The sequence below is a fragment of the Gadus chalcogrammus genome, chromosome 10 (assembly GCF_026213295.1).
Source record: "Gadus chalcogrammus isolate NIFS_2021 chromosome 10, NIFS_Gcha_1.0, whole genome shotgun sequence".
NCBI classification, from domain to species: domain Eukaryota; kingdom Metazoa; phylum Chordata; class Actinopteri; order Gadiformes; family Gadidae; genus Gadus; species Gadus chalcogrammus.
In genome coordinates, this window is record NC_079421.1 from 2813674 (window position 1) to 2835353 (window position 21680).

At 39.8% G+C, this 21680-nt stretch overlaps 1 protein-coding gene and 25 non-coding genes across 26 annotated transcripts; 25 read left to right on the forward strand and 1 right to left on the reverse strand.

The window, feature by feature from the left end:
• Nucleotides 1–1989: 1989 nt before the first annotated feature.
• On the reverse strand, nt 1990–3672 carry LOC130390941 (uncharacterized). Its single transcript, XM_056601123.1, has 2 exons — nt 3517–3672; nt 1990–2893 (listed from the first exon to the last, which is right to left on the reverse strand). Exons 1-2 carry the CDS (start codon nt 3561–3563, stop codon nt 1990–1992), a joined length of 951 nt encoding a protein of 316 aa, XP_056457098.1. The 5' UTR covers nt 3564–3672.
• Nucleotides 3673–10600: 6928 nt separating this feature from the next.
• Nucleotides 10601–10672, forward strand: trnat-cgu (transfer RNA threonine (anticodon CGU)). The gene has a single exon. It is a non-coding gene; the product is annotated as a tRNA-Thr (tRNA).
• Nucleotides 10673–11005: 333 nt separating this feature from the next.
• Nucleotides 11006–11077, forward strand: trnat-cgu (transfer RNA threonine (anticodon CGU)). Its single transcript has one exon. It is a non-coding gene; the product is annotated as a tRNA-Thr (tRNA).
• Nucleotides 11078–11796: 719 nt separating this feature from the next.
• trnat-cgu (transfer RNA threonine (anticodon CGU)) lies at nt 11797–11872 on the forward strand. The gene has a single exon. It is a non-coding gene; the product is annotated as a tRNA-Thr (tRNA).
• Nucleotides 11873–12313: 441 nt separating this feature from the next.
• trnat-cgu (transfer RNA threonine (anticodon CGU)) lies at nt 12314–12385 on the forward strand. The gene has a single exon. It is a non-coding gene; the product is annotated as a tRNA-Thr (tRNA).
• Nucleotides 12386–12577: 192 nt separating this feature from the next.
• trnat-cgu (transfer RNA threonine (anticodon CGU)) lies at nt 12578–12649 on the forward strand. The gene has a single exon. It is a non-coding gene; the product is annotated as a tRNA-Thr (tRNA).
• A 481-nt stretch (nt 12650–13130) lies between these two features.
• Nucleotides 13131–13202, forward strand: trnat-cgu (transfer RNA threonine (anticodon CGU)). Its single transcript has one exon. It is a non-coding gene; the product is annotated as a tRNA-Thr (tRNA).
• A 479-nt stretch (nt 13203–13681) lies between these two features.
• On the forward strand, nt 13682–13753 carry trnat-cgu (transfer RNA threonine (anticodon CGU)). The gene has a single exon. It is a non-coding gene; the product is annotated as a tRNA-Thr (tRNA).
• A 399-nt stretch (nt 13754–14152) lies between these two features.
• Nucleotides 14153–14224, forward strand: trnat-cgu (transfer RNA threonine (anticodon CGU)). The gene has a single exon. It is a non-coding gene; the product is annotated as a tRNA-Thr (tRNA).
• Nucleotides 14225–14703: 479 nt separating this feature from the next.
• trnat-cgu (transfer RNA threonine (anticodon CGU)) lies at nt 14704–14775 on the forward strand. The gene has a single exon. It is a non-coding gene; the product is annotated as a tRNA-Thr (tRNA).
• A 479-nt stretch (nt 14776–15254) lies between these two features.
• On the forward strand, nt 15255–15326 carry trnat-cgu (transfer RNA threonine (anticodon CGU)). The gene has a single exon. It is a non-coding gene; the product is annotated as a tRNA-Thr (tRNA).
• Nucleotides 15327–16057: 731 nt separating this feature from the next.
• On the forward strand, nt 16058–16133 carry trnat-cgu (transfer RNA threonine (anticodon CGU)). Its single transcript has one exon. It is a non-coding gene; the product is annotated as a tRNA-Thr (tRNA).
• Nucleotides 16134–16574: 441 nt separating this feature from the next.
• On the forward strand, nt 16575–16646 carry trnat-cgu (transfer RNA threonine (anticodon CGU)). Its single transcript has one exon. It is a non-coding gene; the product is annotated as a tRNA-Thr (tRNA).
• Nucleotides 16647–16838: 192 nt separating this feature from the next.
• Nucleotides 16839–16910, forward strand: trnat-cgu (transfer RNA threonine (anticodon CGU)). Its single transcript has one exon. It is a non-coding gene; the product is annotated as a tRNA-Thr (tRNA).
• Nucleotides 16911–17391: 481 nt separating this feature from the next.
• On the forward strand, nt 17392–17463 carry trnat-cgu (transfer RNA threonine (anticodon CGU)). The gene has a single exon. It is a non-coding gene; the product is annotated as a tRNA-Thr (tRNA).
• A 479-nt stretch (nt 17464–17942) lies between these two features.
• On the forward strand, nt 17943–18014 carry trnat-cgu (transfer RNA threonine (anticodon CGU)). Its single transcript has one exon. It is a non-coding gene; the product is annotated as a tRNA-Thr (tRNA).
• A 192-nt stretch (nt 18015–18206) lies between these two features.
• Nucleotides 18207–18278, forward strand: trnat-cgu (transfer RNA threonine (anticodon CGU)). The gene has a single exon. It is a non-coding gene; the product is annotated as a tRNA-Thr (tRNA).
• A 422-nt stretch (nt 18279–18700) lies between these two features.
• trnat-agu (transfer RNA threonine (anticodon AGU)) lies at nt 18701–18772 on the forward strand. Its single transcript has one exon. It is a non-coding gene; the product is annotated as a tRNA-Thr (tRNA).
• A 201-nt stretch (nt 18773–18973) lies between these two features.
• Nucleotides 18974–19045, forward strand: trnat-cgu (transfer RNA threonine (anticodon CGU)). The gene has a single exon. It is a non-coding gene; the product is annotated as a tRNA-Thr (tRNA).
• Nucleotides 19046–19523: 478 nt separating this feature from the next.
• trnat-cgu (transfer RNA threonine (anticodon CGU)) lies at nt 19524–19595 on the forward strand. The gene has a single exon. It is a non-coding gene; the product is annotated as a tRNA-Thr (tRNA).
• A 192-nt stretch (nt 19596–19787) lies between these two features.
• Nucleotides 19788–19859, forward strand: trnat-cgu (transfer RNA threonine (anticodon CGU)). Its single transcript has one exon. It is a non-coding gene; the product is annotated as a tRNA-Thr (tRNA).
• A 422-nt stretch (nt 19860–20281) lies between these two features.
• On the forward strand, nt 20282–20353 carry trnat-agu (transfer RNA threonine (anticodon AGU)). Its single transcript has one exon. It is a non-coding gene; the product is annotated as a tRNA-Thr (tRNA).
• A 201-nt stretch (nt 20354–20554) lies between these two features.
• Nucleotides 20555–20626, forward strand: trnat-cgu (transfer RNA threonine (anticodon CGU)). The gene has a single exon. It is a non-coding gene; the product is annotated as a tRNA-Thr (tRNA).
• Nucleotides 20627–20818: 192 nt separating this feature from the next.
• Nucleotides 20819–20894, forward strand: trnat-cgu (transfer RNA threonine (anticodon CGU)). The gene has a single exon. It is a non-coding gene; the product is annotated as a tRNA-Thr (tRNA).
• Nucleotides 20895–21335: 441 nt separating this feature from the next.
• Nucleotides 21336–21407, forward strand: trnat-cgu (transfer RNA threonine (anticodon CGU)). Its single transcript has one exon. It is a non-coding gene; the product is annotated as a tRNA-Thr (tRNA).
• Nucleotides 21408–21599: 192 nt separating this feature from the next.
• Nucleotides 21600–21671, forward strand: trnat-cgu (transfer RNA threonine (anticodon CGU)). The gene has a single exon. It is a non-coding gene; the product is annotated as a tRNA-Thr (tRNA).
• The last annotated feature ends 9 nt before the right edge of the window (nt 21672–21680 follow it).

Consider the following 21680-nt stretch of genomic DNA (forward strand, 5'->3'; position numbering starts at 1 on the left):
GCTTAATCCTAGCCTGTTGTTTACTTTTATTCACTGTAGGGGAGGATTGCCGTGACAAATGGAAATACCTTAGAGGCAAGTACGGCAAAGAAAGAAAGGAAATGAAGGAGAGGAGGAGTGGATCGGAGGGAGGACATAAACACAGTTGGAAATATGTAAAAATTCTATCTTTCCTGGAGCCTTATGTCCAGGAAAGGCTCACAATTAGTAACTTCGACCAGCCAAGCCAGACAGCAGAGAGCATTTTGAATGCAATGTGTGAAAACAATGAGGTAAGACTAGATGAGATTGGGCTAATGTGCCATGATGAACAGGCCAATTCATAATTGTAGGCTAAATCAAACGAGTGAAGCTTATCAGCTGTATGACTATGTCCTGTGTTTAATCCTGTAGATTGCGAAGGAAAAAAAAATTATGCTTTGTGTAATGTTGTGTTTTGTCCCGTGTTTCCTTTACCTGACAGACTACATTGGATGACACAATCAGTAGTCAACCTGGGCCTGGTTCTTTAAATGGCAGTTCATCAAGGCCCCCACCCCATTCATCTAGGCCCCCACCCTCTCCATCTCCACCCCCACAACCACCTCAACAAGAACAGCAGCAGGAATTCGGGCCCATGAGAGTACAAAGAGGGAGGAAGAGGCAGGCCACTGCGACCATAACCCCCTACCAGCAACAGGTCCTCAGTGCCCTTGCGAAAGAGGAGAATGAGCATGAGCGTTTCCTATTGAGCTTTGCACCCACACTGGCAAGGTTGGAGCCTCGCAAACAGGCATTGCTAAAGTGTAGAATGCAGTCCCTGTTTTATGACATCGAGTTTGGAGAATAAATGAAATTATTAAATTAAATTATTACATTTAAACACAAACATCTGCTTTGTACCTCTTTCTTTACATTAGATATTCTGAAGGAGATTTAACATTTTATCTTGTTTTAGCACTACAATACCCACTTTGATATACATAGGAGCCACACAATTTCTATTAGGTATAAAAAAAAAATGTAAACTTATGTCAGCTTTATCGTTCATGGGTGTGGTACTGCTTCCAAGATTCAGAGAAAACTTCAACTTCACCACATCATCTGGTGTTTGCTGGTGATGAAATGGAATAGCTTTTAAGCAGAAGCTTTGGGTAGCTCTTAAAAGAGCTGTTGGTTTGGTTGGTTCTTTTAAGGCCTATGTAACGGACCTATTGTGTATCCACCTGTATTGTGCCCCGGAACCTTTTGTTTACGTCTCACCCGGTACCCTTTTAGAGGCGCACAGCAGCATTCACGGCGATGCGTGTTTCGCGCGTAGTCGCGTCGAAGACGTAAGTTAATATGTCTTAAAGCCTGTATTTTGGTTATATAAATGTTGGGTTCATATTGAAACATTTTGTGTGTAAGTTTTATAGTTCATTTGTCTTACACCGGTCGCATTTCTATGCCGTTTTATGTCTGTGAATAGCGTATGAAGCAAGCTAACGGCTGACCCATGAATGTCCGGTGAATGCAACTTTTCCCTCTCAATTTACCCTCGTCTTGCACCCTTGGCAAGCGGAGCGAGGTATGTTGGTTTGTGATGAAATTAGATTAGATTAGATTAGATTAGGCTTTATTGATCCTTTTGTGATGACTCCCTCAAGGAAATTGATTGTCCAGTAGTTTACAGAAGAAACACAACACAATATTAAATTATATACAATATGAGATAAACAATACACTCTAGATAACTTTAAAAAGTAAAACAAAAAGTAAACAGTAAACAATAATAATATAAGATAAACAATAAACTCTTAACTAACTATAAAAAGTAAACAAAAACAGTAAACAATAAACTCTTAGCTAATATAGAAAGTAGAGATAATAATAGAAGTAAAACAGGATTCAAGTAAAATAAAAAGATAAATGTAGAGAACTGTATAGAGGATTAATATAAATAAATAAATATATATAAATAAATAAATGTAAACATAAATAAACATATATATATATATATGTTTGTGCCTAGATGTTATCCTGCCAGGGAACTCGTCCAGCTTCAGACATGAAGTACTGAGCAAACTTCTCCCTCACTGCCACAGCATCTCTGCCAGCATTGTTGGTGCCAAGGCGAGGTGCGTTCTGGAGACCTTGTGATGGCGCAGCTGTGGATGTTCCAGTAGATGACCTAGCCGGTATTGTAGTGCTGGCATCCCACCTGAGAAAGTTATGGAGCATGCAGGTGGCCTTTACCACATTCTCTTCCACTTCTGGAGAGACACACAGCACCCGACGGTACACTCTCCATTGGGATGCCAGTATGCCAAACGCACACTCGACCATTCTGCGCACGTGAGAGAGACGGGTGTTAAACACTTTTTTTTCTCCAGTGTTGTAGCCAGGGTATGGGCGCATGATGTTACGGCGCAAGGGGAAGGCTTCGTCTGCCAGAAACACATGAGGCATCGGGCCAAGATGTTCTGCCCCTGGGAGGATGGAGTCATCCGGGATACCCAATGTGTTCTGCCGTAGGGCAGTACCAAAAGCGGAGGAGGAGAGGGTTCCCCCATCACTGTTTCTTCCATAGGCCCCGATGTCAACAAGCCTGAAACAGTACCTGGCGTCGACTACAGCCAGAAGGACGATGGAAAAAGTGCCTTTGTAATTGTAATAAAGAGTGCCACTGGAGGGAGGAGCCTCAATGACTACGTGTTTCCCATCCATTGCCCCTATGCAGTTGGGGAAATCCAGCTGTTGGAATCCAGTGGCTATCTTTCTCCACGCTGCTTTGTCTGGAATAGGCATGTAATCTGGCAGGAGGCAATCCCAAATAGCTGTGCAGACCTGATGAACTATGCCTGCCACAGTGCTGGCACCCATCCTGAAGGCGAAAGCGATGGACCGGAATGAATCGCCAGTTGCCAGATACCTGCCCAAAGAGTGATATTTAGTTTAGTCTGAAACAATTGAGCAAGCACGCATACACCTGTTGATCTTGATTGTAGCCGTTAGCAGTTAGATAGCAGTTTCTATTTCATTTGCAGGCCTGACAGTCAGGTACGTAATGCTAGCAGTCTACATCCTGTCCAGCGAAGGACGCTATACATATAAAATAGGCCTACTCTGAGCACCTTTAAAACAAGACTGAAGACTTTTATGTTTGCTTTAGCTTTCTGCTAAATCTTAAATACATTGCACTTTCTAAAAAGCTTTTTTAAATTTGCCTTTATATTCTATTTAATACTAAAATGCCTTTTTAACTTTCTATTTTACCCATTTCTTCTTCTATGACAATGTTTATATGTGAAGCACTTGAGTCTGCCTTGTGTATGAAAAGTGCTATATAAATAAAGTTGCCTTGCCTTGCCTACGTATGCTGAAAAGGTGAGAACAAGCTCTGCAACACCAAAGAGTATGGGAGGCAAGACAACATAGCTTACATTAGACCTGTTGCTAGGTAACCTACTACCTGCTTGTTACTAGTAATAAAATAAGCTACGAGACATGCGTCTGATTTCATAATCCTTTATATAAATATATTTGCGTATTTACCTTAAACAAATGCTGAGTCGTTCCTCTGGACTGATGGCTTGCCTCATGTGGGTGTCTTGCCTTATTATTGAAGGCGCAACGATGCGCAACAAGGTTTCAAATTGACTCTTGTCGAGTCTGAAATATGCACTGAACCGTGCATTATCAAACCGTAGCTCCTGAATCAAACTATGAAACGCCCCGTACCGCTGCCGTCCCCGGTTTATGTCATGCACCCACAAACGGGAAGGTTCATCGTTATCCTCGTCGTTGTCATTTAACGCCAAAACAAGGGCTAATTTTCTCATCCTCGACATTGTAACTGACACTAGCGTAGTCAAACCACTTTGATGCGGTAACTGATTTGCAACGTTGGCTCTAGAACATTCTGCTCGAGAATGAACTTGACAAAACCACCCTGTCAGTTTTTTAGTTGGTAAAAAACCGCCCGGGTCAGGTGTTTTTTAATATAAAAAAACTGCCTGTGTGAACACACCCTGAGTGTGATCAAATTAATCCACCTGTGACCTACATGGTGCACTATTTAGGGTGGCACCATTTTGTAGTGCCGTCTGAAATTGTACAAATCGGGTTCCTTATATTGTTCACGACTTTCTACCCATAATGCACCTCAATTAAGTGTAAATCGGATGCACACTTATTTCCGCACTTTATCCAATGTTTAATTTATATTGGCTTGTTCATGTGAGCAATAAACTGGACATCAATGGATTACCAGCGCATAATCAGGGTCTGACATGAGGGAGCCATTTTGAAAACAGCCATTGTGAGTGGGCAGGGAGTTGCACCCGGTTATCACATTGCCACAGTTTTTAACCCTCTGCCTAAAGAAGAGAGCTGCACAGCTAACAGTTATCCCGTGACCAGCACGGGTCAGCTGAAACTGCTCTGTTTGATTACATTACATTATTACATACATTATTACATACATTACATTACACATTGAGGGACTTTCCACACCAGGAAAGTCCTTTAGTTTCTTCTCTTTGGTCCGGACCAAAACACAATGTTTATTTTTCGGTTTGGTGCGTATCCTTTTCACATTGCAATTTTCGCAACAGTCCCAGAATTTGTCGACAAACCAATCACAATCTTGGATATCCAGCGTGATATGCAGACCGTATTTGTATTTTTCAAGTTTATATCCATCGTCTAGCTACTTAGCATATGTTTTGGGTTAGGGGTAACCCGAACCCTAACCCTAAATTATGTATATATAGATATATATATTCTTTTTTCATTAGATTCATTATTATTAATTATTTTATTGAAATTTAGCAAGAAAAAATAATCTTGAAAACCTAAATATTTTTTAATTACATAAATTATTAATATTATTTCATTGAAATTTAATAAGAAACATTAACGTTGAGAACTCGACTGGGGCAGCTAGAAAAAAAAAATAAGCAGAAAAAAGCCAACCCGCCACACCACAGTGTTCGGCTCCGGGGCGCCAGCTTGATGCTATTGCATGCTGGTGCTGAATGTGTTAAATGCATTGGCATTTTTATGAAGATTTTTATGATTTCCAGCAAACTTTTAATTAATATCCAATAGACATTCCGTCTTTGTTGCCACGACTCATTTTCGAGTTACCGCTAATCAAACAACGTTTCCCATAAAGCGCGCGGCTACGGGAGCCTGTTACGTCATATCTCCAGCGAACAACGCCAGGGTTTGTTTGGAAGCAAACCGAGATCACGTCTCTGGCTGGGTCTCGGACCGGCTGTTTGGTGTTCTTCCGAGTTCAATGGTTTGTTTTCACACCAGCCCAAAGGGTCTGCACCAGGGCTTTTTTGTTTTAGTTCGAACCAAACAAGGCAGGTGTGAATACGCCCTTAAGGTGCAACATTGGAAGCAGGTGGCATGATCCAGTTTTGGGATATTTTCACAGCAACACAGGCACACAATGAAAGCATGAGGCTAACAGTTAGCTTCGAAAGATACATAGATAGAAAGATAATTTATTGTCCCCTTGGGGACATTTTTCTCAGTGAATAGACAGATACACGAGCAAACCACAACAACAAATATAAAAAAACAAAAAAAAGACCCCCAAATCATATTTCCCACTCAGTACAAGGACACATGTAAGGTTGTTGGCATTTTAAACCAACAATTAAAACCTTATTTTTAGATGTTTGTTTAAAAGCTGATGGATTGTGGAATGAATGACTGGTTTGTCCTATTTTTGGAGAGGGCTGGGTATCGAAACCTGCTACCTGAGGGTAATAGATCATAGGTGATGAAAAGTGGGTGTTTTGAATTTGCAAAAGCAATTCTGCTTTACTCTGAACTCTCTCTCTTTAGGTGTTTTCCAGACTATTTAAATTAGCACCTAACAGCTTGCTGGCAGTGGTCACTATTTTCCTAAGCCTACTCTTCTGTGCTTCTCCTGGGCTGCCAAACCAGCAGATTATGCAGAAGGTCAAGACACTCTCCACATAACAGTGTAGAACATCTTGGCCATTTTGCAGTCTACATCAAATGATATCAGCTATTTTAAAGAGTAAAGCCTTTGCTGTCCTTTTATCTGAATGAGTTCCGTGTACTGCTCCCACTTCAACTTGTTGCCTAAAACCACCCCCAGATACTTATACTCATGGACAGACGTATGGGCTGCCCTTGGACAATCATTGAACGAAATGCTTTGTCATTCTCAAAATCAATAGCAACCTCTTTAGTCTTCGAGGTCTTTAGCAGAAGATGGGATTTTTCACACCAGTCAAGGAACTCATGCAGGACCATGCTCATCTCCTTGGAGGAGGCTGACCAGCGCTGTATCGTCAGCAAACTTAATTAAATGCCTACCAGGGTAAGGGCTGGAGCAGTTGTTGGTGTACAATATAAACAGTAGGGGAGATAGCACATACCCTTTGAGGGGAGCGATATAAGTCATGATTGAATCAGAAAGAGAAGAGCCTTCACCTGTTGGACTCTCTGACGTAGGAACTCAAGGAGTCAGAGTATCAGGCCTGCATCCAGTACAAAATCATGCAGCCTCTGAGCCAGGATATTAGGGGGGATGTATAAAGGGGTGTAACGGTACATTGAAGTCACGGTTCATACCTCGGTTCAGACATCACGGTTCGGTACGAGTTCGGTACAATGAAGGGAAAATAAGAAACAAAAATGCAGAAGGGAATTCGTTTTTATTGTGCATGTCTCAGGCTGTACCACCTATAGTGTCATACAGTCACAGTATGAACTGTGTAATCTAAGATGCAAACAGTAGACAATAAGTACCCCACATCATCTCCAGACTCAATCCGTAACTTGTGAACAAAATAAGACAATCAGTCATAAAACTGAAATGCAGCATGTCTTATTTATGAAAGTGCAAAGTCGACAGAATTACAGCCACTACGAGCCAGTCCCACAATGAGCCTTCCACGAATGTGCTGTTTTTTAGAGGCGGGTCAAGTTGGAGGGTGGGGGTGTGGCCCTGAGCAGCTTGCAGCCACGGTACCCTCGTGTTTACAGTGGATGTATCGCAATGGCGAGGCGCACACAGCTTTTGGCTGTGTTCTGTAAATATTCTAGAACACTCCGGGTGCTCCAGCGGGAGTCCTGGAGCCCTATATCTAAATAATATCATAATTTACATAGATATCTATATCATATAATATATATTATCACGGCCAAAAAAAAGGATAGCGAAAAAATATATTTTACTAAGGACCAATCATCTACTAGACCCTCTGCAATTTGCTTATCAGTCCAGCAGGGGGGTTGATGATGCGATTTTAACTTCGCTACATCTTGTTCACACACACCTGGAAGTGTCGAAAACACACATCAAAATTATATTCTTCGATTTCTCATCTGCATTCAACTCGGGATGTAATGATACACGTATTGAAACGAATCGGTACGGACGTCACGATTCAGTGCATGAATTTACACAGAGAATACACGGTATACAATTTAATAAAACTGGTAGTAATGTTAGATACGCATTTAACCTGTTAGTCCAATTGAGCTCGCTGGTTTGAATTTGGCACTTATTTTTGTTAGGTCCTAGTAATTAACATGACACATCCCATTTTGATTGGATGTGTCATGAAAACAACAATGACATCTAAAACCCATCTGACTTTAGGACAAGAAGTTGAGGGGGAATTGTCTGAATGGATTGTTTAATTTTTGATTTTTCTTTTACAAAACATTAATTTGTCTCTAAAAAATGAGTTTGTCCCAGGTCTAGGGGTCAAAGAATCTGGTCATGTTTGTAATTAATCCATATTCTGACAAATGTCAAATCTATAGAGCATGGATTGAAACTTGTTCTGTAATCCTACAAATGTGAGGCACCCCACATCATATGAAAACCACTCAAAATCCCTATTTGCCCTTCAGAATATTCCAAAAACATGAATCGAAGCTTGCTAATGACGGGTGACTGATGATTTAAAGTTCTTTTTTAACCACTGCTTTTGCAGTGGCTGTAATTTGTGTTGCTGCTTCCATTGATTGGAGTTCAGAATATATCCCCCTCTTCAGGCTTTTTGGAAGATCTGAGTGAACTGCCTTGAACCTCGATCATCCATTATACATCAATAAGAAATGCTAATGGTCACAGTCTGCAAAGATTATGGGGCAAAAAGAATCTCAAAGTTAGAAGAGTAAGACTAGAATTGTGTGTGTGTATGTGTGTCTGTGTGTGTGTATGTGTGTGTGTGTGTGTGTGTGTGTGTGTGTGTGTGTGTGCGTGTGTGTGTGTGTGTGTGCGTGTGTGTGTGTGTGATAGACATATACACATAATTAGTTCAAAGCCCTTTTGTATCCCCTTTCTGTGCAAAGTCATTCAAAACAAGGAACTTTAGAAGGGAACATGCTTTGTGCTGCCACATCTTCCCAGAAGAGAACTGCTTGCGTGAATGAAATGGTGAATTTTCAGTTCAGATTGCATCCCTTCAAGTAAAAAGGAAGGCGATCTCTAGAACAGAAGTTTATTTGTTAGCAATTTCTCTCCATACACACACACACACACACACACACACACACACACACACACACACACACACACACACACACACACACACACACACACACACACACACACACACACACACACACGTTGTGTTGGTGTATTACCTTCTCTCTAGAATTGCTTACTTACGAGTGATCCATGGTGGGATAATGAACAACATTTTTGTTGGGAGAGGAGCAGTGGAAGAGAGAATGTAAAGCATTAAGATAGGGGGACAGATGAATGCAGGGGCAGGAAGAGGAGAAAGAAGAACATATCATCACCTCAGGAGCCCCATCCTGAGACAATAGACCTTCTCTCTCTGGACCAAATTTTCACAGGGAAAACTAAATCACAGATTAAAATAATGTGGATTACAACGTAAATGATGAAACTAATGTCATTATCATTCACCATAAAATGCAACTCTACTTAATCAAGTAGAATTAAGTTAATCCGACCTACATTCCAAAGAAATGCAAAGTGGACGACAATGTGTGCTTCCTTTTAATGTTTTTATATGGAAAAACATCTAGTTGATGTTCAGTGAGGAGAATCTTTAACTGAACAATAATATTAGTTAGTTTTATGATGTGGTGGCAATGTGGTAGGGCATTGTTCTCGTAAATCGTAGTACATGGGTTCAAACCCCAGTGCTGTATTTCACATACAGACGTAAACATAATTTGCTCCATACTTTGATCAATTCCATATAATATGGAATTGATCATAATATACTCATACTTAGGAATGTGTGTAAAATATGAGCATATTTCTGACCATCCGTACGAACAAAATCTAGTGGTGGAATAGCGATATTACAAGCAAAATCATTTAATTTAAGATTGTAAACATATGCATTAATCAACATCCACAAGTTTGCTTTAATTAGAAATCTTTCAATCACTCCTTGGTCTAATTTTAAACTGACAGATTGGTGTCAACCCTATAAAGACAGCTGTGAGAAATGTTTTAAATGTAGTGCAATGGATTATCTTTGGTTATTGGAAGATTTGTAATGCCTCCTGCACTAAGTTAGCCAAAACGTAACATTTGGTTTACCTCAACCTCGTTTATGAGCCTTTCCATTTTAGTGTTTTAGTATATAGGTGAAAATACTGCGCATAAAGACAAACAACGTGTAAGTCTTTAATCGCTAACCCTAAACCTAACCCCACATTAAGGACCAAGGGACTATCTTTGGAACAAAGAATAAAGAAAGAATAAAGACCACGTGACAAAACCTCAATAAAGATGAATATTGAATAGTTAAACGATTATTGAATTACATGTCAACTACAGAATGTCATTATCAATACATAGTGGGAAGGACAATTTCTGCTCAAAGTTCAGAAAGGGTATACTCAACAATTTTCAATACATTTACATTTGGGCATTTAGCAGACACTTTTATCCAAAGCGACTTACAATAAGTACATTTGTCATAAGAAGTGCAACAATATATCGCTGTCGGTACAATAAGGATGTTCATAGAACCAAGTGCAAGTACAACAATCGCTAGGCTAACCAATTCCCCGTGTTACATCAATGATAGCAGCTACTGCAGTTGCTACACAGTTAAGTACTATTGTACAATACAACACAATACAATACAATTTTGCTACACAACATTGCTACACAGTTAATACTGCAATTAACGACACACAAAACATCAATGAAGAAGAACATTGAACAGTTAAAGGCTTTTAAAAAGCATTTTTTGTACAACTGTGGCGTGGTGGTCAAGTGGTAAGTTGTCAGTCACGTATACAGAAGATCATGGGTTCAAACTCCATAAAAGCATAGCGAGGGCTCCATATAATCATGTTGTCCATATGTAGACATCGTGTAGTGGTCATTTGATTCCATCTAGTTCAGTAAGGGAAAACCTTATTTGAAGCAATAGTATGAATGAAGACATACAAATCCGCAATGAAAAGTATTGCGTTTATCATTGCTCGGTTTTGCTAAATGTTGAGGCGTGGTGGCCAAGGGGTAAGGCGTCGGTCTCGTAAACCAAAGATCAAAGTGAATGAAGACACTCAGAACCTCAAGAAAATAAGAATAAGAAAAGTTTAACTTTTTTTAAAGAGCGCATATTTTATTTCATGAGGCGTGGTATCCATGTGGTAAGGCGTCGGTCTCGTAAACCGAAGTTCGTGGGTTCAATCCCCATTCACGCCTTGCAAGTTCTGGACGAAATGTCATGTGATATACAGAATGATCAGATAATTACAATTGGGAATGGACATTTGATGTCATCACTTTCGGTTAGTATCGTGAACAGAAGACCATTGAATCAAATCCCATCCATGCCTAGCAAGGTCTCTGTGAAATGGTATGTAATTTACAGAATGTCATTATCTTTACATTGTGGGATGGACGTTTGTTTTCTTTAGTTCAAGCATGGGAATTCTCTTACAGTAACAATACTGTGGAGGAAGACATACCGAACCTCAATAAACAAGAAAATGAAAAGTTAAACTTTTTTTCAAGATTGATATTCGTAAATTCTGAGGCGTGGTGGCCAAGTGGGAAGGCGTCGGTCTCGTAAACCGAAGATCATGGGTTCAAACCCCATTCACGCCTAGCAAAGTCTCGATGTAAATCCCATGTTGAAATGTCATGGGATTTACAGAATATCCATATAGTTACATTGGGGAATGGACATTTGATGTCATCTACTCCGGCAAGGAAAAACCTTGACAGTAGCAATACTGTGATTGAAGACACTCAGAACTTCAATAATTAAGAACATAGTTTCTTGAAGAGCCCACATTCAAATTCATGAGGTATGATGGCCAAGGGGGTCAGTATCGTGAACAGAAGACCATTGAATCAAACCCCATCCATGCCTAGCAAGGTCTCTGTGAAATGGAATGTAATTTACAGAATGTCATTATCTTTACATTGTGGGATGGACGTTTGTTTTCTTTAGTTCAAGCTTGGGAATTCTCTTACAGTAACAATACTGTGGAGGAAGACATACCGAACCTCAATAAACAAGATAATGAAAAGTTAAACTTTTTTTCAAGATTGGTTTTGGTAATTTGGTAATTTAATAATGTGGATGGGGTTTGGGGGTTTGAATCAAACCCCATCCATGCCTAGCAAGGTCTCTGTGAAATGGAATGTAATATACAGAATGTCATTATCTTTACATTGTGGGATGGACGTTTGTTTTCTTTAGTTCCAGCATGGGAATACTCTTACAGTAACAATACTGTGAAGGAAGACATACCGAACTTCAATAAACAAGAAAATGAAAAGTTAAACTTTTTTTCAAGATTGGTTTTGGTAAATTCTGAGGCGTGGTGGCCAAGTGGTAAGGCGTCGGACTCGTAAACCGAAGATCATGGGTTCAATCCCTATTCACGCGTAGCAAGTTCTTGAAGAAATGTCATGTGATATACAGAATGTTCAGATAATTACAATTGGGAATGGACAATTGATGTCATCACTTTCAGCAAGGGAAGACCTATACAGTAGCAATAATGTGATTGATGTCAAGTAGAAAGTTTGGAATAAGAAAAGTTTAAGATTTTATAAAGAGCACATATTCTAATTCATGCGGCGTGGTGGCCAAGTGGCGTTGATCTCGTAAACCGAAGATCATGGGTCCAAATCCCATTCACGCCTAGCAAGGTCTCGATGTAAGTCTCGATGTAAATCCCATGTTGAAATGTCATGGGATTTACAGAATATCCATATAGTTACATTGGGGAATGGACATTTGATGTCATCTACTCCGGCAAGGAAAAACCTTGACAGTAGCAATACTGTGATTGAAGACACTCAGAAAAGATTGGTTTTGTTAATTTCTGAGGTGTGGTGGCCAAGTGGTAAGGCGTCGGTCTCGTAAACCGAAGATCATTGGTTCAATCCCCATTCACGCCTAGCAAGTTCTTGAAGTAATGTCATGTGATATACAGAATGTTCAGATAATTACAATTGGGAATGGACAATTGATGTCAACACTTTCAGCAAGGGAAGACCTATACAGTAGCAATAATGTGATTGATGTCAAGTAGAACGTTTGGAATAAGAAAAGTTTAAGATTTTATAAAGAGCACATATTTCATTTCATGCGGCGTGGTGGCCAAGTGGTAAGGCGTTGATCTCGTAAACCGAAGATCATGGGTTCAAATCCCATTCACGCCTAGCAAGGTCTCGATGGAAGTCTCGATGTAAATCCCATGTTGAAATGTCATGGGATTTACAGAATATCCATATAGTTACATTGGGGAATGGACATTTGATGTCATCTACTCCGGCAAGGAAAAACCTTGACAGTAGCAATACTGTGATTGAAGACACTCAGAACTTCAATAATTAAGAACATAATTTCGTGAAGAGCACACATTCAAATTCATGAGGCATGATGGCCAAGGGGGTCAGTATCGTGAAAACAGAAGACCATTGAATCAAACCCCATCCATGCCTAGCAAGGTCTCTGTGAAATGGAATGTAATTTACAGAATGTCATTATTTTTACATTATGGGATGGACGTTTGTTTTCTTTAGCTCAAGCTTGGGAATTCTCTTACAGTAACAATACTGTGGAGGAAGACATACCGAACCTCAATAAACAAGATAATGAAAAGTTAAACTTTTTTTCAAGATTGGTTTTGTTAATTTCAGAGGCGTGGTGGCCAAGTGGTAAGGCGTCGGTCTCGTAAACCGAAGATCATGGGTTCAAACCCCATTCACGCCTAGCAAGGTCTCGATGTAAGTCTCGATGTAAATCCCATGTTGAAATGTCATGGGGTTTACAGAATATCGATATAGTTACATTGGGGAATGGACATTTGATGTCATCTACTCCGCAAAGGAAAAACCTTGACAGTAGCAATACTGTGATTGAAGACACTCAGAACTTCAGTAATTAAGAACATAGTTTCTTGTAGAGCCCACATTCAAATTCATGAGGCATGATGGCCAAGGGGGTCAGTATCGTGAACAGAAGACCATTGAATCAAACCCCATCCATGCCTAGCAAGATCTCTGTGAAATGGAATGTGATTTACAGAATGTCATTATCTTTACATTGTGGGATGGACGTTTGTTTTCTTTGGTTCAAGCATGGGAATTCTCTTACAGTAACAATACTGTGGAGGAAGACATACCGAACCTCAATAAACAAGAAAATGAAAAGTTAAACTTTTTTTCAAGATTGGTTTTCGTAAATTCTGAGGTGTGGTGGCCAAGTGGTAAGGCGTCGGTCTCGTAAACCGTAGATCATGGGTTCAATCCCCATTCACGCCTAGCAAGTACTTGAAGTAATGTCATGTGGTATACAGAATGTTCAGATAATTACAATTGGGAATGGACAATTGATGTCATCACTTTCAGCAAGGGAAGACCTATACAGTAGCAATAATGTGATTGATGTCAAGTAGTACGTTTGGAATAAGAAAAGTTTAAGATTTTATAAAGAGCACATATTCTATTTCATGGTTTCAAAACCCATTCACGCCTAGCAAGGTCTCGATGTAAGTCTCGATGTAAATCCCATGTTGAAATGTCATGGGATTTACAGAATATCCATATAGTTACATTGGGGAATGGACATTTGATGTCATCTACTCCGGCAAGGAAAAACCTTGACAGTAGCAATACTGTGATTAAAGACACTCAGAAAAGATTGGTTTTGTTAATTTCTGGGGGGTGGTGGCCAAGTGGTAAGGCGTCGGTCTCGTAAACCGAAGATCGTGGGTTCAAACCCCATTCACGCCTAGCAAGGTCTCTATGTAAGTCTCGATGTAAATCCCATGTTGAAATGTCATGGGGTTTACAGAATATCGATATAGTTACATTGGGGAATGGACATTTAATGTCATCTACTCCGGCAAGGAAAAACCTTGACAGTAGCAATACTGTGATTGAAGACACTCAGAACTTCAATAATTAAGAACATAGTTTCTTGTAGAGCCCACATTCAAATTCATGAGGCATGATGGCCAAGGGGGTCAGTATCGTGAACAGAAGACCATTGAATCAAACCCCATCCATGCCTAGCAAGGTCTCTGTGAAATGGTATGTAATTTACAGAATGTCATTATCTTTACATTGTGGGATGGACGTTTGTTTTCTTTAGTTCAAGCATGGGAATTCTCTTACAGTAACAATACTGTGGAGGAAGACATACCGAACCTCAATAAACAAGAAAATGAAAAGTTAAACTTTTTTTCAAGATTGGTATACGTAAATTCTGAGGCGTGGTGGCCAAGTGGTAAGGCGTCGGTCTCGTAAACCGAAGATCATGGGTTCAAACCCCATTCACGCCTAGCAAGCTCTCGATGTAAGTCTCGATGTAAATCCCATGATGAAATGTCATGGGTTTTACAGAATATCCATATAGTTACATTGGGGAATGGACATCTGATGTCATCAACTCCGGCAAGGAAAAACCTTGACAGTAGCAACACTGTGATTGAAGACACTCAGAACTTCAATAATTAAGAACATAGTTTCTTGTCGAGCCCACATTCAAATTCATGAGGCATGATGGCCAAGGGGGTCAGTATCGTGAACAGAAGACCATTGAATCAAACCCCATCCATGCCTAGCAAGGTCTCTGTGAAATGGTATGTAATTTACAGAATGTCATTATCTTTACATTGTGGGATGGACGTTTGTTTTCTTTAGTTCAAACATGGGAATTCTCTTACAGTAACAATACTGTGGAGGAAGACATAACGAACCTCAATAAACAAGAAAATGAAAAGTTAAACTTTTTTTCAAGATTGGTTTTGTTAAATATTGAGGCGTGGTGGCCAAGTGGGAAGGCGTCGGTCTCGTAAACCGAAGATCATGGGTTCAAACCCCATTCACGCCTAGCAAGGTCTCGATGTAAGTCTCGATGTAAATCCCATGTTGAAATGTCATGGGATTTACAGAATATCCATATAGTTACATTGGGGAATGGACATTTGATGTCATCTACTCCGGCAAGGAAAAACCTTGACAGTGGCAATACTGTGATTGAAGACACTCAGAACTTCAATAATTAAGAACATAGTTTCTTGAAGAGCCCACATTCAAATTCATGAGGTATGATGGCCAAGGGGGTCAGTATCGTGAACAGAAGACCATTGAATCAAACCCCATCCATGCCTAGCAAGGTCTCTGTGAAATGGAATGTAATTTACAGAATGTCATTATCTTTACATTGTGGGATGGACGTTTGTTTTCTTTAGTTCAAGCTTGGGAATTCTCTTACAGTAACAATACTGTGGAGGAAGACATACCGAACCTCAATAAACAAGATAATGAAAAGTTAAACTTTTTTTCAAGATTGGTTTTGGTAATTTGGTAATTTAATAATGTGGATGGGGTTTGGGGGTTTGAATCAAACCCCATCCATGCCTAGCAAGGTCTCTGTGAAATGGAATGTAATATACAGAATGTCATTATCTTTACATTGTGGGATGGACGTTTGTTTTCTTTAGTTCCAGCATGGGAATACTCTTACAGTAACAATACTGTGAAGGAAGACATACCGAACTTCAATAAACAAGAAAATGAAAAGTTAAACTTTTTTTCAAGATTGGTTTTGGTAAATTCTGAGGCGTGGTGGCCAAGTGGTAAGGCGTCGGACTCGTAAACCGAAGATCATGGGTTCAATCCCCATTCACGCGTAGCAAGTTCTTGAAGAAATGTCATGTGATATACAGAATGTTCAGATAATTACAATTGGGAATGGACAATTGATGTCATCACTTTCAGCAAGGGAAGACCTATACAGTAGCAATAATGTGATTGATGTCAAGTAGAAAGTTTGGAATAAGAAAAGTTTAAGATTTTATAAAGAGCACATATTCTAATTCATGCGGCGTGGTGGCCAAGTGGCGTTGATCTCGTAAACCGAAGATCATGGGTTCAAATCCCATTCACGCCTAGCAAGGTCTCGATGTAAGTCTCGATGTAAATCCCATGTTGAAATGTCATGGGATTTACAGAATATCCATATAGTTACATTGGGGAATGGACATTTGATGTCATCTACTCCGGCAAGGAAAAACCTTGACAGTAGCAATACTGTGATTGAAGACACTCAGAAAAGATTGGTTTTGTTAATTTCTGAGGTGTGGTGGCCAAGTGGTAAGGCGTCGGTCTCGTAAACCGAAGATCATGGGTTCAATCCCCATTCACGCCTAGCAAGTTCTTGAAGTAATGTCATGTGATATACAGAATGTTCAGATAATTACAATTGGGAATGGACAATTGATGTCATCACTTTCAGCAAGGGAAGACCTATACAGTAGCAATAATGTGATTGATGTCAAGTAGAACGTTTGGAATAAGAAAAGTTTAAGATTTTATAAAGAGCACATATTTCATTTCATGCGGCGTGGTGGCCAAGTGGTAAGGCGTTGATCTCGTAAACCGAAGATCATGGGTTCAAATCCCATTCACGCCTAGCAAGGTCTCGATGGAAGTCTCGATGTAAATCCCATGTTGAAATGTCATGGGATTTACAGAATATCCATATAGTTACATTAGGGAATGGACATTTGATGTCATCTACTCCGGCAAGGAAAAACCTTGACAGTAGCAATACTGTGATTGAAGACACTCAGAACTTCAATAATTAAGAACATAATTTCGTGAAGAGCACACATTCAAATTCATGAGGCATGATGGCCAAGGGGGTCAGTATCGTGAAAACAGAAGACCATTGAATCAAACCCCATCCATGCCTAGCAAGGTCTCTGTGAAATGGAATGTAATTTACAGAATGTCATTATTTTTACATTATGGGATGGACGTTTGTTTTCTTTAGTTCAAGCTTGGGAATTCTCTTACAGTAACAATACTGTGGAGGAAGACATACCGAACCTCAATAAACAAGATAATGAAAAGTTAAACTTTTTTTCAAGATTGGTTTTGTTAATTTCAGAGGCGTGGTGGCCAAGTGGTAAGGCGTCGGTCTCGTAAACCGAAGATCATGGGTTCAAACCCCATTCACGCCTAGCAAGGTCTCGATGTAAGTCTCGATGTAAATCCCATGTTGAAATGTCATGGGGTTTACAGAATATCGATGTAGTTACATTGGGGAATGGACATTTGATGTCATCTACTCCGCAAAGGAAAAACCTTGACAGTAGCAATACTGTGATTGAAGACACTCAGAACTTCAGTAATTAAGAACATAGTTTCTTGTAGAGCCCACATTCAAATTCATGAGGCATGATGGCCAAGGGGGTCAGTATCGTGAACAGAAGACCATTGAATCAAACCCCATCCATGCCTAGCAAGATCTCTGTGAAATGGAATGTGATTTACAGAATGTCATTATCTTTACATTGTGGGATGGACGTTTGTTTTCTTTGGTTCAAGCATGGGAATTCTCTTACAGTAACAATACTGTGGAGGAAGACATACCGAACCTCAATAAACAAGAAAATGAAAAGTTAAACTTTTTTTCAAGATTGGTTTTCGTAAATTCTGAGGTGTGGTGGCCAAGTGGTAAGGCGTCGGTCTCGTAAACCGTAGATCATGGGTTCAATCCCCATTCACGCCTAGCAAGTACTTGAAGTAATGTCATGTGGTATACAGAATGTTCAGATAATTACAATTGGGAATGGACAATTGATGTCATCACTTTCAGCAAGGGAAGACATATACAGTAGCAATAATGTGATTGATGTCAAGTAGTACGTTTGGAATAAGAAAAGTTTAAGATTTTATAAAGAGCACATATTCTATTTCATGAGGCGTGGTGGCCAAGTGGTAAGGCGTCGGTCTCGTAAACCGAAGATCATGGGTTCAAACCCCATTCACGCCTAGCAAGGTCTCGCTGTAAATCCCATGATGAAATGTCATGGGTTTTACAGAATATCCATATAGTTACATTGGGGAAGGAAAGGAAAAACCGGCAAGGAAAAACCTTGACAGTAGCAACACTGTGATTGAAGACACTCAGAACTTCAATAATTAAGAACATAGTTTCTTGTCGAGCCCACATTCAAATTCATGAGGCATGATGGCCAAGGGGGTCAGTATCGTGAACAGAAGACCATTGAATCAAACCCCATCCATGTAATTTACAGAATGTCATTATCTTTACATTGTGGGATGGACGTTTGTTTTCTTTAGTTCAAGCATGGGAATTCTCTTACAGTAACAATACTGTGGAGGAAGACATAACGAACCTCAATAAACAAGAAAGTTAAACCTTTTTTCAAGATTGGTTTTGGTAAATTTTGAGGCGTGGTGGCCAAGTGGGAAGGCGTCGGTCTAGTAAACCGAAGATCATGGGTTCATATCCCATTCACGCCTAGCAAGGTCTCGATGTAAGTCTCGATGTAATTTACAGAATGTCATAATTTTTACATTATGGGATGGACGTTTGTTTTCTTTAGTTCAAGCTTGGGAATTCTCTTACAGTAACAATACTGTGGAGGAAGACATACCGAACCTCAATAAACAAGATAATGAAAAGTTAAACTTTTTTTCAAGATTGGTTTTGTTAATTTCTGAGGCGTGGTGGCCAAGTGGTAAGGCGTCGGTCTCGTAAAACGAAGATCATGGGTTCAAACCCCATTCACGCCTAGCAAGGTCTCGATGTAAGTCTCGATGTAAATCCCATGTTGAAATGTCATGGGGTTTACAGAATATCGATATAGTTACATTGGGGAATGGACATTTGATGTCGTCTACTCCGGCAAGGAAAAACTTGACAGTAGCAATACTGTGATTGAAGACACTCATAACTTCAATAATTAAGAACATAGTTTCTTGTAGAGCCCACATTCAAATTCATGAGGCATGATGGCCAAGGGGGTCAGTATCGTGAACAGAAGACCATTGAATCAAACCCCATCCATGCCTAGCAAGATCTCTGTGAAATGGAATGTGATTTACAGAATGTCATTATCTTTACATTGTGGGATGGACGTTTGTTTTCTTTGGTTCAAGCATGGGAATTCTCTTACAGTAACAATACTGTGGAGGAAGACATACCGAACCTCAATAAACAAGAAAATGAAAAGTTAAACTTTTTTTCAAGATTGGTTTTCGTAAATTCTGAGGTGTGGTGGCCATGTGGTAAGGCGTCGGTCTCGTAAACCGTAGATCATGGGTTCAATCCCCATTCACGCCTAGCAAGTACTTGAAGTAATGTCATGTGGTATACAGAATGTTCAGATAATTACAATTGGGAATGGACAATTGATGTCATCACTTTCAGCAAGGGAAGACCTATACAGTAGCAATAATGTGATTGATGTCAAGTAGTACGTTTGGAATAAGAAAAGTTTAAGATTTTATAAAGAGCACATATTCTATTTCATGAGGCGTGGTGGCCAAGTGGTAAGGCGTCGGTCTCGTAAACCGAAGATCATGGGTTCAAACCCCATTCACGCCTAGCAAGGTCTCGCTGTAAATCCCATGATGAAATGTCATGGGTTTTACAGAATATCCATATAGTTACATTGGGGAAGGAAAGGAAAAACCGGCAAGGAAAAACCTTGACAGTAGCAACACTGTGATTGAAGACACTCAGAACTTCAATAATTAAGAACATAGTTTCTTGTCGAGCCCACATTCAAATTCATGAGGCATGATGGCCAAGGGGGTCAGTATCGTGAACAGAAGACCATTGAATCAAACCCCATCCATGTAATTTACAGAATGTCATTATCTTTACATTGTGGGATTGACGTTTGTTTTCTTTAGTTCAAGCATGGGAATTCTCTTACAGTAACAATACTGTGGAGGAAGACATAACGAACCTCAATAAACAAGAAAGTTAAACCTTTTTTCAAGATTGGTTTTGGTAAATTTTGAGGCGTGGTGGCCAAGTGGGAAGGCGTCGGTCTAGTAAACCGAAGATCATGGGTTCATATCCCATTCACGCCTAGCAAGGTCTCGATGTAAGTCTCGATGTAATTTACAGAATGTCATAATTTTTACATTATGGGATGGACGTTTGTTTTCTTTAGTTCAAGCTTGGGAATTCTCTTACAGTAACAATACTGTGGAGGAAGACATACCGAACCTCAATAAACAAGATAATGAAAAGTTAAACTTTTTTTCAAGATTGGTTTTCGTAAATTCTGAGGTGTGGTGGCCATGTGGTAAGGCGTCGGTCTCGTAAACCGTAGATCATGGGTTCAATCCCCATTCACGCCTAGCAAGTACTTGAAGTAATGTCATGTGGTATACAGAATGTTCAGATAATTACAATTGGGAATGGACAATTGATGTCATCACTTTCAGCAAGGGAAGACCTATACAGTAGCAATAATGTGATTGATGTCAAGTAGTACGTTTGGAATAAGAAAAGTTTAAGATTTTATAAAGAGCACATATTCTATTTCATGAGGCGTGGTGGCCAAGTGGTAAGGCGTCGGACTCGTAAACCGAAGATCATGGGTTCAATCCCCATTCACGCGTAGCAAGTTCTTGAAGAAATGTCATGTGATATACAGAATGTTCAGATAATTACAATTGGGAATGGACAATTGATGTCATCACTTTCAGCAAGGGAAGACCTATACAGTAGCAATAATGTGATTGATGTCAAGTAGAAAGTTTGGAATAAGAAAAGTTTAAGATTTTATAAAGAGCACATATTCTAATTCATGCGGCGTGGTGGCCAAGTGGCGTTGATCTCGTAAACCGAAGATCATGGGTTCAAATCCCATTCACGCCTAGCAAGGTCTCGATGTAAGTCTCGATGTAAATCCCATGTTGAAATGTCATGGGATTTACAGAATATCCATATAGTTACATTGGGGAATGGACATTTGATGTCATCTACTCCGGCAAGGAAAAACCTTGACAGTAGCAATACTGTGATTGAAGACACTCAGAAAAGATTGGTTTTGTTAATTTCTGAGGTGTGGTGGCCAAGTGGTAAGGCGTCGGTCTCGTAAACCGAAGATCATGGGTTCAATCCCCATTCACGCCTAGCAAGTTCTTGAAGTAATGTCATGTGATATACAGAATGTTCAGATAATTACAATTGGGAATGGACAATTGATGTCATCACTTTCAGCAAGGGAAGACCTATACAGTAGCAATAATGTGATTGATGTCAAGTAGAACGTTTGGAATAAGAAAAGTTTAAGATTTTATAAAGAGCACATATTTCATTTCATGCGGCGTGGTGGCCAAGTGGTAAGGCGTTGATCTCGTAAACCGAAGATCATGGGTTCAAATCCCATTCACGCCTAGCAAGGTC